This window comes from Schistocerca americana, chromosome 1 (genome assembly GCF_021461395.2).
Source record: "Schistocerca americana isolate TAMUIC-IGC-003095 chromosome 1, iqSchAmer2.1, whole genome shotgun sequence".
NCBI lineage: Eukaryota > Metazoa > Arthropoda > Insecta > Orthoptera > Acrididae > Schistocerca > Schistocerca americana.
This window is the reverse complement of record NC_060119.1, coordinates 385842757-385859960: the sequence shown is the minus strand read 5'-3', so window position 1 is coordinate 385859960 and position 17204 is coordinate 385842757. Positions and strand designations below refer to the sequence as shown.

The window sequence follows — 17204 nt, the reverse complement described above, 5'->3', positions numbered from 1 at the left end:
AATTAACTAATTAATTTATTTTTTAAAGTGTCCCTTCATCAGCCACCACTCTCTGTGCTGTCCTTTCACGATGAGAATGTCATCGATGAGTTTAACCAAGATATCTTTGGGCCTAAACTGTTGCATGTCTGCAGTACTACAAATACATCGTCATCTGTAATGATGTGAATGCTCTCATCTGTGTGGTCGGTGTCACTATTGGTCAAGTCAGAGGTATCCTGTAGGATCCACGCAAGCTTGAGTCTACTGATGGTAACACTCATTGTCTTTCCTTGAAGTAAGATCTCAAATGTGTTTTTGCCCCACTTCATCAGGTAGGGCCTCTGTCCACTCTCCTCTGTGGCACATAAGGGCTGTTTGAGTGTGTGGTGCCAGTAGTCCATGAGACCATTACTTTGAGGATGGTATACTGTGGTTCAGATATAACAGTTTGGTAAAAAGTGCCAGTTCAAATTGTCTGCTTTGATTAGTCATGGAAACAGGGCAGCCAAAACAGGAAATCCATAAATGGACAAATGCTTTTCTCTGTGGTTTCCACCGAAATGATAGATATTGCTGTAGCTTCAACCCAGTGAGTTACCTCGTCAAGTGCTGAATGGATGTAAGAGAAACTACCTAATTCAGGGAGGGACCTAACGAGATATAGGTGGATATGCTGAAAGCAGCCCTTAAGGATTGAATAAAGGCTGTATTGTGGCCGTGCATGCCATCCTTTCTTAGAGCATTGGCACGCAGAAAATGCTTGGGTCCAATTTTATAGTCTCTCTTGACATTTGGCCACAAGAACGCATCTGTGACATGTCTCCTTGTTGGATGGATCCTTGAATGGGACAGCCCCTATTGTTTATCCAATGACTTTCCTCATACTGAGGGATATGAGTTGTCAATGATGATTCTGGGAAAAATCACACAATACGTGTGCTGAAAAGCCAAGAATGATGCAGCATTCTATGCACAAACTCATTGTGGTGTTGCGTAGGAGTTTGCATAATTGTGTGTACTGTAGTGATTCTGCTAGTTTGTCATAATCAGGATCCACTGAGAGTGGCATCAAAGACAGATGGTCTGAAATGACATTGTCTGTGCCATGGAGATGTCAAACATCAGTTTCAAAGATTGCAAATGGAATCTGTCAGTGGATCTGTGCAGATGTCACAGGCTTCCCCCCATATCATTTTCAAACCGATTTACTGCTTCATAGACAACTAACTACTGCCTGTTATACATTGATCACTTGGACTGGGAGTCAGTCAACTTCCTGGAAAAGAAGTGTAGTAGTGGTTGTATTCCAGCTATTGACTGTTGAAGAACTGATCAAATTGTGGAATCACTTGCAACAGAACTGACTGAAATGAGTGTGGTGGGTAGTGGGTGTGGCAACGTCATTGCATGAAAAATGCAGTCTTTAATTTGTTAAAATTCCTGTTCCATTTCTTGGGCCCATTCAATATCTTGCTTGATTGTTATGTGCTTGCCTTCTAACACATTCATCAGCAGTGCTTGGATGGCTGCTGTGTGAGATAGCTGTCTGCAACAAAAATTAAACAGGTTGAGAAATTGGTATAATTCTTGAAAGTTTCATGACTGGTGTAGTTGACTAATGAGTTCATCCCATTGCATTGTAGGCTGTAAGCCTTCAGTGCTAACTGAATGGCCAAAGAACTTAACTTCTTATTGTTGCTGTTGATATTTCTCATCACTGTGTCACTCTGAGCTTGTTTGAGGCATCAAAAACTAGTTTGAGATGTTCTTCATGTTTGTGCTGGGACTTAGAGAAGACAAAAATATCATCTAAGTAAGTATAGCAAAAGGAAAACCTGAAAAGAAAATTGTCTATGAACCTCTGCCACGTCTGCACTGTATTTTTGAGTCCATAAAGGAATTCATAAAGTCCAAAAGGGGTCATAATAGCTGTCTTTGGGAATCCCTCTTGATTCATGGGAATCTGCATCAGCCGTTCATGGGCCCCCTGATTTTGATTCTCAGCCAGACTGGGGACTTAACATTCACCCATTTTCATTTTCATGTAGACTGTATGACTATCATCAGTTATTTATTTGTTTCATTGCATAATTTTACAGCTGTGTCATACTTCCGATTTACAGATTAAAGAAGTTAAGGTATATATTAAAGCAGGAAATTTCATATTTGTCATCCACTAGATGAACAATATTGAATAATAATTCCAAATTATATAAAATGGACATAAAATATTGTACTCTTGGTTATCACTCTACAGCAGAATTAGTAGAGGTGATTTGGTTACTATGTGTGTAGCAATTAATAACAGATTAAAGAATCACAAAAGACACCTCTGTTTGGGAAATGAACTTAATTGAACTGAATTTGGATTTAATATTTAAAATACTGTGATTTGCCTGATATCCTTTAAATGTGCTTAACCTACCAAATGCTACTGCCCAACAGTCTCTTCTAACTTCACCTTCTTCCGGTTCCATGACAGCCACTGGTTTCCCCTTTTGTCGGATGTCCCATACCTTCACACTACCTGTAAGAATAACAAGCTGTTCAGAATAATAGTTCTTTATCTTGAGTTTGACTATCTAATATTCAATTGACATGTCTATAAAGGAACTAAGCACAAGTGAAGGTTAGAAGGAAGAATAAGGTAGTCCCATTTTAACAAATTTTAAGGGAAGTAAGAAAATTTTAATTTACTTCTTTTTTAAGCTATATAATTACTAATTAATTAAATTGCAGATTAATACATTTAGTCCCACCTGGTTCTTGTTTCTCATATTAATACTATTGGTTTTGTTCTTCAAACAACACTAGTAACATACATTTCAAACAGCCAAATAATTTAGATAGCTGAAAATGACTTACAAGTTCATGGCACCCTCCATCGGTAATGCTAGAATTCAGTATGGTGTTGACCCACCCTTAGCCTTGATGAAAACTTCCACTCTTGCAAGTATATGTTCAATCAGGTGCTGGAAGATTCCTCGGGGAATGGTAGCCCATTCTTCATGGAGTGCTGCACTGAATAGAGGTATTTATGTCGGTCAGCGAGGCTTGACACAAAGTCAGCATTCCAAAACATCCCCAAGGTGTTCTATAGGATTTAGGTCAGGACTCCATTACAGGGATGTTATTGTTGTGTAACCACTCTGCCACAGGCTGTGCAATATGAACAGGTGCTCGATATTGTTGAAAGATGCATTCACCATCCCCAAAATGCATTAATGTAGGCATGTGCTGTGATAGTGCCATGAAAACAACAAGGGGTGCAAGGCCCTTCCATGAAAAACACGACTACACCATAACACCACTGATTCCAAATTTTACTATTGGTACTACACACGCTGGCAGATGATGTTTACCGGGCATGTTCCATACCCACACCCTGCCATTGGATCACCACATTGTGTACCATGATTGGTAATTTCACACAACATCCAACTCTCTTACACCAAGCGAGGTGTCATTTTCAATTACGGGCGCGATGTGCGGCTTATGAGCAGCCACTCGACCATGAAATCCAAGTTTTCTCACCTCCCACCTAACTGTCATAGTACTTGCTGTGGATCCTGATGCAGTTTGGAATTCCTGTGTGATGGTCTGGACAGATGTCTGCCTATTACACATTACAACCCTCTTCATCGGTCAGCGGTCTCTGTCAGTCAACAGACAAGATGCTGCATGCTTTTGTGCTGTATGTGTCCCTTCATGTTTCCACTTCACTATCACAACAGAAACAGTGGACCTATGGATGTTTAGTGTGGAAATCTCACCTACAGACACATGACACAAGTGACACCCAATCACCTGACCACATTCGAAGTCTGTGAGTTCCACAGAGTGCCCCATTCTGCTCCCTCACGATGTCTAATGACTACTGAGGACACAGATATGGAGTACCCGGCAGCACAATGCACCTAATATGAAAAATGTGTGTTTTTATGGGTGTCCAGATATTTTGATCACATAGTGTATGTAGCCCTTGTTACAGTAGCATGTAGGAAGCTACAAAAGCCACTTCTCTTTTCTTTAATTTTTATTTATTGGAATGTGGTGTACGAGGGTGGTTTGAAAAGTTCTTGGAATGGAATAGAAAAAAGTATTTACTGAAACATTTTTTTTATTTTTCAATGTAGTCTCCTTGTAGATTAATGTACTTGGTCCAAAAATGTTCCAGTGCCTTGATCCCATCTCAAAAATGAGTTTCCTCCAAGCCTGCAAAATAGTTGTCAACTCCAGCTATCAGATCTTTGTCTTAAATGAATTTTCGTCCACCAAGGAAAATGTTCAGTTTTGTGAAGAGATGGAAGTCTGACGGAGCCATAACAGGTGAATAAGGCAGGTGTGGTAACAATTCATACCTTAGTTTGTGTAATTTTCCCTTGTCAATGGCACATGTGTGCGGGCACACATTGCCTCGATGGAAGACGACTTTTTTCCTTCATAAACATGGTTTTTTCTTGCGTATCCATTGCTGCAATTTGTCCAGGAGGTTAGCATAGTATTCTCCAGTAATTGTTTGCCCAGTGGGGAGATAATCTACAAACAGAATCCCCTTCGCATCGCAGAACACTGATGCCATGACTTTTCCTGCCAAAGGAATTGTCTTTGCTTTCTTTGGTGGCAGAGAATCAGCATGTTTCCACTGCTTTGACTGTTGTTTTGTATCTGGGGTATAGTAGTGCACCCAAGTTTCATCTGTGGTCACAAACCAGCACAAAAAATCTTGTTTGTTTCTCCTAAAATGGGCCAAACATTGTTCCGATACGTCCATTCTCATGCGTTTTTGATCCAACATCAATAGTCGTGGCACCCATGACATATGGCAAGAGTGAGCAATTTCATGCACTTTCAATCGGCAATCCTCCATGACCATTTTGTGCACTTTTGCAATGATTTCTGGAGTAGTGACACATCTTGGCCGACCACTGGGCGGATCATCATCTAAGTTCTCCCGACCAAATTTAAATTCATTTGTCCCCTTGGCAACAGTTGAGTATGAAGGAGCAGTGTATTCTGGAAATTGGCATGAATGTCCTTTGCTTTCATACTACAAAATACTTAATCACTGCTGAAATCTCAATTTTTTCCATCTTTGCAAATCACTACATGGGAACAACAACAGATCCACATCACCACCACAGCTCTCTTCCAAGAGCACTGATGTGGCACATGTTTACAGGCAACAGTCCAATGAATATCAAGTGAACAACTTGATGCACTAGCATTGACCTCTGCTGGTGATTCCAAGAACTTTTGAAACCACCCTCATACAAACAAAATAGTCAAAGTCTTATTATACATGTTTTAGGTTTCTCTTCAGTTCACAGTAAATCTGCCAGGAAGTTTCATATCCACACACTCTGGTGCAGACTGAAAATTCATTCTGGAAACAATTTCCCAGGCTGTGGCTCAACCATGTCTCTGCAACATCCTTTTTTCCAGGAGTGCTGGTTTTGCAAGTCTCACAGGAAAGCTTCTGTGAAGTTTGGAAGGTAGGAGATGAGGTACTGGTGGAAGTAAAGCTGTGAGGGTGGGCCATGAGTCATGCTTGGGTAGCTCAGTTGGCAGACCACTTGCTCATGAAAGCGAAAGGTCCTGAGTCTGAACCTCCATCCGACACACAGTATTAATGTGCCAGGAAGTTTCTTATCAGCATACACTCCACTGCAAAGTCAAAGTTCATTCTCGAAACAACTCTCAGGCTATGGTCAAGCCTATGGCTATTGCTGAGCCATGTCTCTGCAATATCCTTTCTTCCAGGAGCACTAGTCTTGCAAGTTTCACAGGAGTGCTTCTGTGAAGTTTAGAGGGTCAGAGATGAGGCACTGGCAGAAGTAAAGCTGTGAGGATTAGTTGTGAGTCCTGCTTGGGTAGCTCAGTTTTTAAAGCATTTGGTCCTGAGTTTGAGTCCTGGTCTGGCATGCAGCTTTAATATCCCATAAAGTTTCTCATTGACCATATTTGTGACAACTGTGGGACATGTCAGAACATCAGACAATGAAACCAATTTCTGTAAGGAAACCCAGAGTACATCGTAATAGTTGATAACAGGTCATACTAACAAATTATGGCAAATGACAACAAATATTATTCTTTTAGATTATTGAGAAGATGAAAAGATAAAAAAAGGAAGGGGTACAACTACACTAATTCGTAACAAAAATAAATTGCTACTTAGTTCTAGCACAGTAACACGTGGTTGTAAAAAGACTACTCTTTTTGATAAGAAAAGCACAGACCCCATATGTCACTGATTTTTCTCATCTTTTGCAAGATTGTAGCACACATTTAAATGTAAATATCCACTTCCGAGTAAAGGAGATCACTCATCGAAAAACAGATATGTTGAGTCATCAAGTGGAACACACAAAAAGGAATGAAAACTTGCTAGCTTTTGGAGTAATACCTTTTGAGCTAGGACACACACACACATATTCACACACAATGTATGGATACACACACCTATGTCCTTACATTGTGCTGGCCGGATGCAAGATGCCAGCGCCGCGTTTCGGCAGGTGGACTAGGTAGGGGTGGGGTTGTGTCATGTGGCATGGATACAGGAGAGAAAGGTGGGAGACAGGGAGAGGGACTGAGGGTGGGTGGCTAGCTGCTCAGAGGTTGGTAACTGTTTTTCTGGCTAGGAACATGAGGGATGGCAGTTGCATGGTCTGGACACGTGTCTGAGCCACTTGGGAGCAGCACATGCTGAATGGAACATGGGGATGTGAATTGGGACAGTCTAATACGAGAAAGCGACGTGGGGATGTAAATTGGGACAGTGTAATAGGATGGAGGAGGGGAAAGAAAATTGTTGGGTGGAGAGTTTGGGGTATTGGGTTACCAGAAACTGAGGTCAGGGCATTTATAGGAGTGGTGGATGTGTTGCAAGGATAACTCCCATCTGTGTAATTCAGAGAAGATGATGGTGGCGGTAAGGCTCCCGATGGCTCAGATTGTGAAGCAGCCTATGAAATTAAGCATATTATGCTCATCTGCATGTTGTGCCACTGGGTGGTCAACTTTATTCTTGGCAACAGATTGGGAAGTGGCCATTCATCTTGGTTGATAGTCATACCAAAATAAAAGGCTGTGCAGTGTTTGCAGCAGAGTTGATATATGACGTGGTTTCTTTCGCAAGTGGCCTGTCCCATGGTGGGGTAGGAAAAGCCTTTGACAGGAAGTCCTGTGTGGATAGATTGGGCAGGTCTTGCACCTTGCTCTTCCGCAGGGATATATTTACTGTGGCAAGAGGATGGGAGCAGGAATGGCGTAGGGATTAACTAGGATGATGTGTAGGTTGGGTGGGCAATGGAACACGAATTTAGGGGTGTGGGAAAGATCTTGGTTAGAATGTCTCTCATTTCAGGACATGATGAAACATAGTCAAACTCCTGACAAAGGACATGGTTCTATAATTACACTTAAATGTAACAAATGCTGCTGTAGCACAATGCACTTCTCATGTGTTGATGTGTAGTCAAGAAACTGAGGTTCGCAGTTTTAGAAGGCTGTTGAGAACCATACAAGAGTGCCAGCTCTTGACCAGCAGTGGTAGTGCACCTGGCTAAGGCAGTAGACTAGAAGCCTACCCATAGTGCATTTGAGACATGTCCCTTTCTCTCCTAACCTTCCTCCAAAGAGTTGCCTTGTTACAATCAAACATATTTCTTCAGAAAGGAAGAACAACAGCAGCAGCAATAATAATAATAATACACTGAAGCACCAAAGAAACTGGTATAGGCAAGCATATTCAAATACAGAGATATGGAAACAGGTAGAATATGGCGCTGCAGTCAGCAACGCCTATATAAGAAAACAAGTGTCTGGCGCAGTTGCTAGATCAGTTACTGCTGCTACAGTGCTAGTTTATCAAGATTTAAGCAAGTCTGAATGTGGTGTTATAATTGGCACATGAGCAATAGGATACAGTATCCCCAAGGTAGCGACGAAGTGAGGATTTTCCCGTATCACCATTTCACGAGTGACCCTGGAATATCAGGAATCCGGTACAACATCAAACCTTTGACATTGCTGTGGCTGGTAAAAGATCCTGCACAAATGGGACTAACAATGACTGAAGAGAATCGTTCATTGTGACTGAAGTGTAACCCTTCCACAAATTGCTGCAGATTTCAATGCCGGGACATCAACAAGTGTCAGCGTGCAAACCATTCAACGAAATGTCATCAATACGGGGTTTTGGAGCTGAAGGCCCACTCATGTATCCTTGAAGACTGCATGTCACAAAGCTTTACACCTTGCTTGGACCCGTCAACACAGACATTGGACTGTTGCTGGCTAGAAACACGTTGCGTGGTTGGACGAGTCTCGATTCAAATTGTATTGAGCGGATGGACGTGTATGGGTATGGAGACAACCTCACGAATCCATGGACCCTGCATGTCAGCAGGGGACTGTTCAAGCTGGTGGAGGCTCTGTAATGGTGTGGGTTGTGTGCAGTTGTAGTGCTATGGGACCCCCGATATGTCTAGTGATGCATACATAAGCAACCTGTCTGATCATCTGCATCCATTCATTCATGTCCTTTCTGCATTCCGATGGACTTTGGCAATTCCAGCAGGATCAACAAGACACTCCACACATCCAGAATTGCTACAGAGTGGCTCCAGGAACATTCTTCTGAGTTTAAACACTTCCACTGGCCACCAAACTTCCAAGACATGAACATTATTGAGCATATCTGGGATACCTTGCAATGTTCTGTTCAGAAGAGATCTCCACCCTTTATGGGCAGCCCTGCAGGATTCATGGTGTCAATTCCCTCCAGCACTACTTCAGACAATACTCGAGTCCACGCCACATTGTGTTGCGGCACTTCTGCATGCTCACAGGGGCCCTACGTGATATTAGGCAGGTGTATCAGTTTCTCTGGCTCTTCAGTGTAGTAATAGTAATAATAACAATAATAATAAAATTTCTGTTATGTACATTTGGTATTAAACAATGATAGTGATAAATACATCTCACGAACATTTAAAAACAATGACCACTGAGAGATAATTTCTAACAAAAACCACACGCACGTCAACATAAGAACAATTAGTGGGGCTGTCAATGGATGCAACACCAGGAAGTGAAGAGTAATGCAACCTAGAAGCCTTTATCTACAGCCCACTTATCTCATGAATGAATAGATCAAGCTGGGGTTTACATGATGCGTACTTGCACAAAACATGCTGGTTCTCACATAAGAGGTGTTTGGCCTCCATAAAAGTCATTAAAAAAAAGGACAAAAGATGGTCCTTATTGCTGCAACAATGTTACTTCATGGAGGTCTTGTGTTATTGCAAATAGGAAAGGGAGAAAAGAAGAGAAAGCTTACTTGCTAATGCAATTTTTTTATAATTTAAGTGGCTCTTCTGCTACCTAAAACATAGGTGAGTAAATGTGTGTCTTTTTTTTTTTTTTTCTTTTAAGTGAAAATTGAGTAATAAAAAAGCAAGAAGGTTGAATACCTATTCAATATCAGGAGTTTTCTTCTACAAGTCAATGTTATTTTTCAGCTCTTTACAATACTTTGTGAATACAAAAAGGGGTGAAAGACAGAAAACAATAATGTACATCATGATTCAGCATCCACAAAAAAATTATTGAACAATTTGGGGCACAGACTCACATTTAGGACTTGGATGCACATACCAAGCTGCCATCCTGATTCAAGTTATCCACACTTTTTCCAAATTACTTCATGAATGTAAATGTAGCTTCCTCTCTCTATTGCCCTAATCCAAATTGAGTCTGTGCCCCCATCTCTGATAGCCTAATTGTTGACAGGATCTTAAATTTTCACCTTCTTCCTTTTCAACATGAAACTTCAAATGCCTTTAAAACTGGCTGTGGCAGCTAAATGACAGGCCAGAGAATAGTAGCAACAGTATACCTTCTCCAATATGGATGTTGTTTTTATGGTCTTCAGACCAGAGACTGATTTGATGCAGCTCTCCTCGCTACTTTATCCTGTGCAAGCCTCTTCATCTCCGAGTAACTACTGCAATTTACATCCTTCTGAATCTGCTTAGCATATTCATCTCTTGGCCTCCCTCTACAACTTATACCCACCACACTTTCTTCCAATACTAAACTGGTGTGTCCTTGATGCCTCAGAATGTATCCTACCAATCGATCCCTTCTTTTAGTCAAGCTGTGTCACAAATTTCTCTTCTCCCTAATTCTATTCAGTAACTCCTCATTAGTTACGTGATCTACCCATCTAATCTTCAGCATTTTTCTGTAGCACCATATTTCAAAAGATTCTATTCTCTTCTTGTTTAAACTATTTATCATCCATGTTTCACGTCCACACATGGCTACATGTTTTCTTATCCATAGCCAGTCTACATTTTATGTCCTCTCTAGTTTGACCATCATAAGTTATTTTGCTCCCCAAATAGCAAAAGTGATCTACTAGCCCCACTAATTGTAAGTGTCTCATTTCCTAATCTAATTCCCTCAGCATCACCTGATTTAATTCAACTACGTTCCATTATCCTCGTTTTTCTTTTGTTGATGAACATCTCTTATCCTGCTTTCAAGACACTGTCCACACCATTCAACTGTTCTTCCTGGGCCTTTTCTGTCTCTCACAGAATTACAATGTCGTCATCAAGCTTCAAAGCTTTTATTTCTTCTCCATGGATTTTAACTCCTATTCCAAATTTTTCTTTTCTTTCCTTTACTGTTTGCTAAGTATACAGATTGAACAACATCAGGAATAGGCTACAACACTGTCTCACTCCTTTCTCAACCACTGTTTCTGTGGTATACACCACTTCTAACAAACACTGAACAACGCGCTCCAGTACGCGGCTGCCAAATACATCGCTGGCCGCACTTTTCTGGGCGGCCCGCTGCTTCCATCGCTGGCCATCTTCACACGCATGCTCCCTTACATGGCTGAGAAATACATCGCTGGCTGCACTTCTCCGGGTGGCTGGCGGCTACCATCGCTGGCCGCCTTCGCGCGTGCGCGTTTGTCAGCACACAGCAATTGGCTACGCCAGGAAACATTGCGATTGGTTTTCCCTGGAAAACAGCGACCCCAGCCGACGGCTCCATTAACTAGCAAGCCTTATAAAAAACCTGGCTGCCGCTGCAAACGACAGTTCTCATCGGGAAGTGCAGTACGCCGTGTTCCAGCTGCTTGTGGATGACTCCCCGCACCACTCGAGGTTACCTGTCTGCTCGGCGGAAATCTAGCGACTTCACTTGGAGAGACTGAACTTCACTGGACTTGGGAATAATTACGGGACGTGCACCCCGCTATGCACATTTGGACATTGGTATAACTAAACTTTAATTATGCATTACTTCTGAGTGTGAGCCTGGGTAGACGCTTGGCTAACATAATTGTTAAAAAGTGATTTGTGATTTAATAAACCAGACTGATGAGGTTATTGTGTTATTCCTGGTTATAACAGTTTCCCTTTCATAACCAGTGGCTAGCACACTGGACTTGCATTCGGGAGGACGATGGTTCAATCCCTCGTCTGGCCATCCTGATTTAGGTTTTCCGTGATTTCCCTAAATCGCTCCAGGCAAATGCCAGGATGATTCCTTTGAAAGGGCATGGCCAACTTCTCACCCCGTCCTTCCCTAATCCGAAGAGACTGGTGACCTCACACTTCGGTCTCTTCCCCCAACCCAATCCAACCAACCTTTCACAACCCTTGACTCTTATAACTGACATCTGGTTTCTGCACAAATTGTAAATAGCCTTTTGCTCCCTGTATTTTACAGCTGCCTCCTTCAGAATTTGAAAGAGAATATTCCAGTCAACATTGTCAGAAGCTTTTTCTAGGTCTAGAAATGTAAGTTTGCCTTTCCTTAACCTATCTGCTAAGAAAAGTTGTAGGGTCAGCATTGCCTTGCTTGTTCCAACATTTCTAAAGAATTCGAGCTAATCTTCGCTGAGATTGGCTTCTACCAGTTTTTCCAATCGTCTGTAAACAATCTGTGTTAGTATTTTGCAACGACGACTTATTAAACTGATAGTTTGGTAATTTTCACACTTCTCAGCAACTGCTTTCTGGGGAATTGTAATTATTATATTCTTCTTGAAGTCTGAGGGTATTGCCTGTCTCATACATCTTGCTCACCAAATGGAAGAGATTTGTCATGGCTGGCTCTCCCAAGGCTATCAGTAGCTCTAACAGAATATGTCTAAACCCAGGGCCTTGTTTCGACTTTAGTCTTTCAGTGCTCTGTCAAATTCTTCACGCAGTATCATATCTCCCATTTTGTCATCATCTATGTCCTCTTCCATTTGCATAATATTGCCCTCAAGTACATTGCTCTTGTATAGACCCTCTATACACTCCCTCCACCTTTCTGCTTTCCCTTCTTTGTTTAGGACTGGTTTTCTGCCTGAGCTCTCGATATTCATACAGGTGGTTCTCTTTTCTCCAAAGACCTCTTTAATTTTTATGCAGGCTGTATCTATCTTAACCCCTAGTGATAAATGCTTCTACATCCTTACATTTGTCCTCTATCCCCTGCTTAGCCATATTTCACTTCCTGTCAGTCTCATTTTTAAGACATTTGCATTCCTTTTCACCTGCTGCATTTACAGCATTTTTATTTTTCCTTTCATCAATTAAATTCAATAGCTCTTCTGTTACTGAAGGATTTCTACTAGCCCTCATCTTTTTACCTACTTGATCCTCTGCTGCTTTTACAACTTCATCTCTCAAAGTTACCCACCTTCTTCTTTCCCCTGTTGTCAATCATTCCCTAGTGCTCTCTCTGAAACACTCTACAGCCTCTGGCTCTTTCAGTCTGTCTAGGCCCCATCTCCTTAAATTTCTAACTTTTTGCAGTTTCTTCAGTTTTAATCGACAGTTCATAACCAATAGATTGTGGTACGAGTCCGCACCTGCCCCTGAAAAGTCTTACAATTTAAAACCCGGTTCCGAAATCTCTGTCTTACCATTATATAATCTATCTGAAATGTTCCAGTGTCTCCAGGCCTCTTCCACATATACAACCTTTTTTCATGATTCTTAAACCAAGTGTTAGCTATGGTTAAGTATGCTCCATGCACAATTCTACCAGGCAGCTTTCTCTTTCATTTCTTACCCCCAGTCCATATTCACCTGCTACTTTTCCTTCTCTTCCTTTTCCTACTATTGAATTCCAGTCCCCCGTGACTTTTAAATTTTCATCTCCTTTAAGTATCTGAGTAATTTCTTTGATCACATCATGCATTTCTTCAATCCCGTCATCATCTGCAGAGCTAGTTGGCATATAAACTAGAGCTACTGTGGTAGACATGGGCTTCGTGTCTACCATGGCTGCAAAAATGCATTAAACCTACTCCTGCATATCTATATTTGATTTTGTAGTTATAACTTTGTATTCACCTGACCAGAAGTATTGTTCCTACTGCCACCAGACTTCACTAATTCCCACTATATCTAACTTCATTAACCTATCAATTTCCCTTTTTAAATTTTCTAACCTACCTGCCTGAGTAAGGGATCTGACATTCCACACACTGATCTGTAGAACGCCAGTTTTGTTTCTCCTGATAATGACGTTCTCGTGAGCAGTCCCTACCCAGAGATCCAAATGGGGGACTATTTTACCTTGTACAGAATCCTGAGTGCAGTCCTATGAATTAAATGACATTGAAAGGAAAGCAGAGGCTGAAAAGGGAGTGACACGAGATTGTGGTCTATGTCTAACGCTATTCAATCTGTATGTTGAACAATAAGAAAAAAGGAACAAAGGAAAAATTTGGAAAGGGAATTAAAGTTCAGGGAGAAGAAATAAAAATTTTGAGAAAGAAGGGCATTAATCTACCCGGCTGTGTTTAAAATATTTGATTTGCACTACTAAGTTTGGCATTGCCCATTCTCAAGTGGATCTACTTTAACAGATGTGGGGCCCACCAGAAAAAAGTGAGGTTTGGCAATGATACTGAAATTCTGTGAGAGATACCAAATGACTTGGAGGATCAACTGAGTGAAACGAATTGTGTCTTGAAAAGAAGTTGCAAGATGAATATCAATCAAATTAAAATATGAGTAATTGAATGGAGTCGAATTAAATGTGATGATGCTGAGGGAATTCGATTAGGAAGTGAGACACTAAAACTAGACAAGAATAGAACAGAAGCTTTTGAAATGTAATGTAGCAGAAGAATACTGAAGATGAGTAGATTCTACAAATAATGGAGTATTGAACTGACTTTGTAAAAATAGAAATTTATGGCACAACTTAACTAAAAGAAAGGATCAGTTGATAGGATGCATCTACAAGGATAGAAAAATCATCAGTTTGGTGATAAAGGGAAGTGTGGGAGACGTAAAAATTGTAGTGGGAGACCAAAGCTTGACTACAGTAAGAACATTCAAATAGATGTTGGCTGCAGTATTTATGCAGAAATGAAGCGGCATGCCCAGGATACTCTAGTGTGGAGAGCTGCATCAAACCGATCTTCATACTGAAGAACACAACAACAACAACAGCTTACGATAGAAAACAACGTACGTAAGAATAATGTAGTCAATAGCGATAAGTTTCATGCAATCACATTCCCAGTTCATAAAATCTAAATCTCCTGAACAAGTAGTTCAATGCTGACTGAGAATGAATAACACTGGAAGGAAATGTTGAGATGGATAAGAAAAGTTATGTTCATGCAAGGAGGGGGACCTTCTTAATTAACATATTCTCTGGATGAGGAGTCCAAGTTTAAAATTCATTATCTCTGATGGTCATTTCTTGTCAACTGAAGGTAGACAGAATTATAATTCCTCTCACATGACCCAGTATACAAATTTCATACAAAATTAGTGTACAGGGGGAAATGAATAGCAAAGAAATTGAAGGAGTTATAAATTCACTGAGGTGAACAGGTATGATCAGATACTAAGTAGGATATTAATGGTTTATGAATTCTACAATAATCAATGTCCAACAATTTTAAGTATCCTTTTAGATATGTTTTTTCCTGAGAGACTTACAAATACAATAATAATGTCATCAAGAGAAAGGGATATTGGATGGAGTTGAGAAAGACAAACCAATCTTTATCACCTGTGTTATTAAAAGTTTTTGTAAAGATGATGTACTATTAAGATGTTACATGTTATGCTAACAATAGCTTCTTAAAAGTTTAATGTTTTTTTCCATGTATGGTTTCATTAGTTGAGATATAGAAGCCACAGGAAACCATGAGAAACTATGTAGAAATTATGTTACTTACCATCACGACTTCCAGTTACTATTTCAGGAGCACCACATCCCACATTTAATCCACCAATTCCATCAATACAGTTGATAATTTGTTTGTGTGCTGAAGCTGTGTACACTGGGTTTGAAGTGTCCTCTAAATTCCTGAATAATAAGAACAACACAAACTGTTCCAGGGCATATGCTATGAAGCAAAAACAGCACCACAAATAACAATAAGTTTATTAAGAAAGATAATAAACTCCCTGAGTCTGTGATCATTATGAATTTTGGCAAATAGTGTCATTTATACTATGTAATGTATTTTTTAGTTACTTCACAAGTGGCATGTTTTGGCTATTGCCATTGTCAGATCTTAAGTTTACAATTTGTGAAATGAAACTGACACAAGTTGCAATAAAAACTATGCCATTTTTTTTACCTTCAGACCTGATCATAGCAGTAGCTGATATGAGACACTAATGTAATTAATGACAACATACAGTAAGTCACAATGATGGTATTAGTCAGAAGAAAAAAAAAAAACAGACTGGTTAATACAAAAACAGCAGTATCTTTCAAGACATAAAATCACAATTGTTGCATTTAAATAGGCAAAAAATTAACATTTTGTATGATGTGTGATTGGAAAGTTTTAAGGATGGATCCGCTACTGCTTACTGGTTTGATGAACACGTGCACGGAGGGTGGGGAGTGAGTCATTGCCTTGTCCTTGAACGCCCTCCGACAGGAAACTGCGTTTCCTTCATTCAGTTCTTGTGGCAACTGGTTGGGTGCAGATCAACCTGCATGAAAATGGAAGTAAAAACGGAGCAACGAGTTTGTGTGAAATTTTGTTTTAAAAATGGGAAATCAGCTTCTGAGACTTACGAACTATTAAAAATAGCTTTTGGAGATAATTGTATGAGCCAGTCAAATGTTTTTGTCTGGTTCAACAGATTTAAAAATGGCTGCATTTCATTTGAAGATGAACCACGGTCTGGCTGTCCTTCTGCCTCAAAAACGAATGACAATATTGTGAAAGATCATGACTTAGTGTGCTCTGATCATAGATTTACAATTAGGGAGATGGCCGATGAACTTAATTGAAGTTTATATTCAGTTCAGACAATTTTAACTGAAGATCTGAACATGTGTCGAGTGTCTGCAAAATTCATTCCAAAAGTGTTGTCATGTGACCAGAGACAATACAGACTTAAAGTGTGTCAAGGACTGATTAATTGGATTAAATATGACCCAAAGTTGTTAAATAGGGTAATTACAGGTGACAAATCATGGGTACATGGATATAATCCTGAAACCAAAGTGCAGTCTTTGCAGTGGAAGACTCCAGGTTCACCAAGACCGAAAAAAGCACAGTAAAGTCAGTCAAAGGTGATGACAATGTTGGTGATTTTTCTGATTCTACCGGTATTGTGCATCATGAATTTACCCCTGGAGGACAGACAATTAACCAGGAATACTACAAATGTGTCATTGAGCGTTTGCACGAAAAGGTGCGGAAGAAAAGGCCTGCATTGTGGAAAGACAGGAGTTGGGTGCTACACCATGACAATGCTCCAGTTCATTGTGCCTTCTCCATCGTTGAATTTTTCATCAAATTCAAAATTCCTGTGCTTCCACAACTGCCATATTCCCCTGATTTGGCCCCTGCAGACTTCTACCTGTTCCCTAACTTAAATTTTCACTGAAAGGGAAGTGATTTGACTCAACTGAAGACATCCAGGCAAATACGGAGAGCGTCCTAAACACACTTCAGGAAAAAAAATTTCCAGGAATGTTTCCAAAAGTGGAAACACCATTGGAGTCGGTGTGTTCAGTCAGAAGGGAACTATTTTGAAGGAGAAGCATCACAGTAGCATGTAAGTAGCACCACTGTACAATTACGAGCCCATTCTTAAAAATTTCCAATCACACCTCGTACTCTGTGCAAAAGACGTTGATGAACACTAAATCAAAATAAGAGTAAAAAACAACTATTAACATTTGAAATGGGAGTT

General features: G+C 40.4%; 1 protein-coding gene across 1 annotated transcript in view; it reads right to left on the bottom strand.

The window, feature by feature from the left end:
* The window catches only part of LOC124601381 (dynein axonemal assembly factor 10), a 195175-nt gene that overhangs the window by 95636 nt on the left and 82335 nt on the right, over positions 1-17204 (bottom strand). The window contains exons 3-4 of the mRNA XM_047136240.1: positions 15218-15348; positions 2408-2509 (exon numbers count right to left, since the gene is read on the bottom strand). Of these exons, the coding sequence (XP_046992196.1) occupies positions 2408-2509; positions 15218-15348 (233 nt within the window). The remainder of the gene's footprint in view (positions 1-2407; positions 2510-15217; positions 15349-17204) is intronic.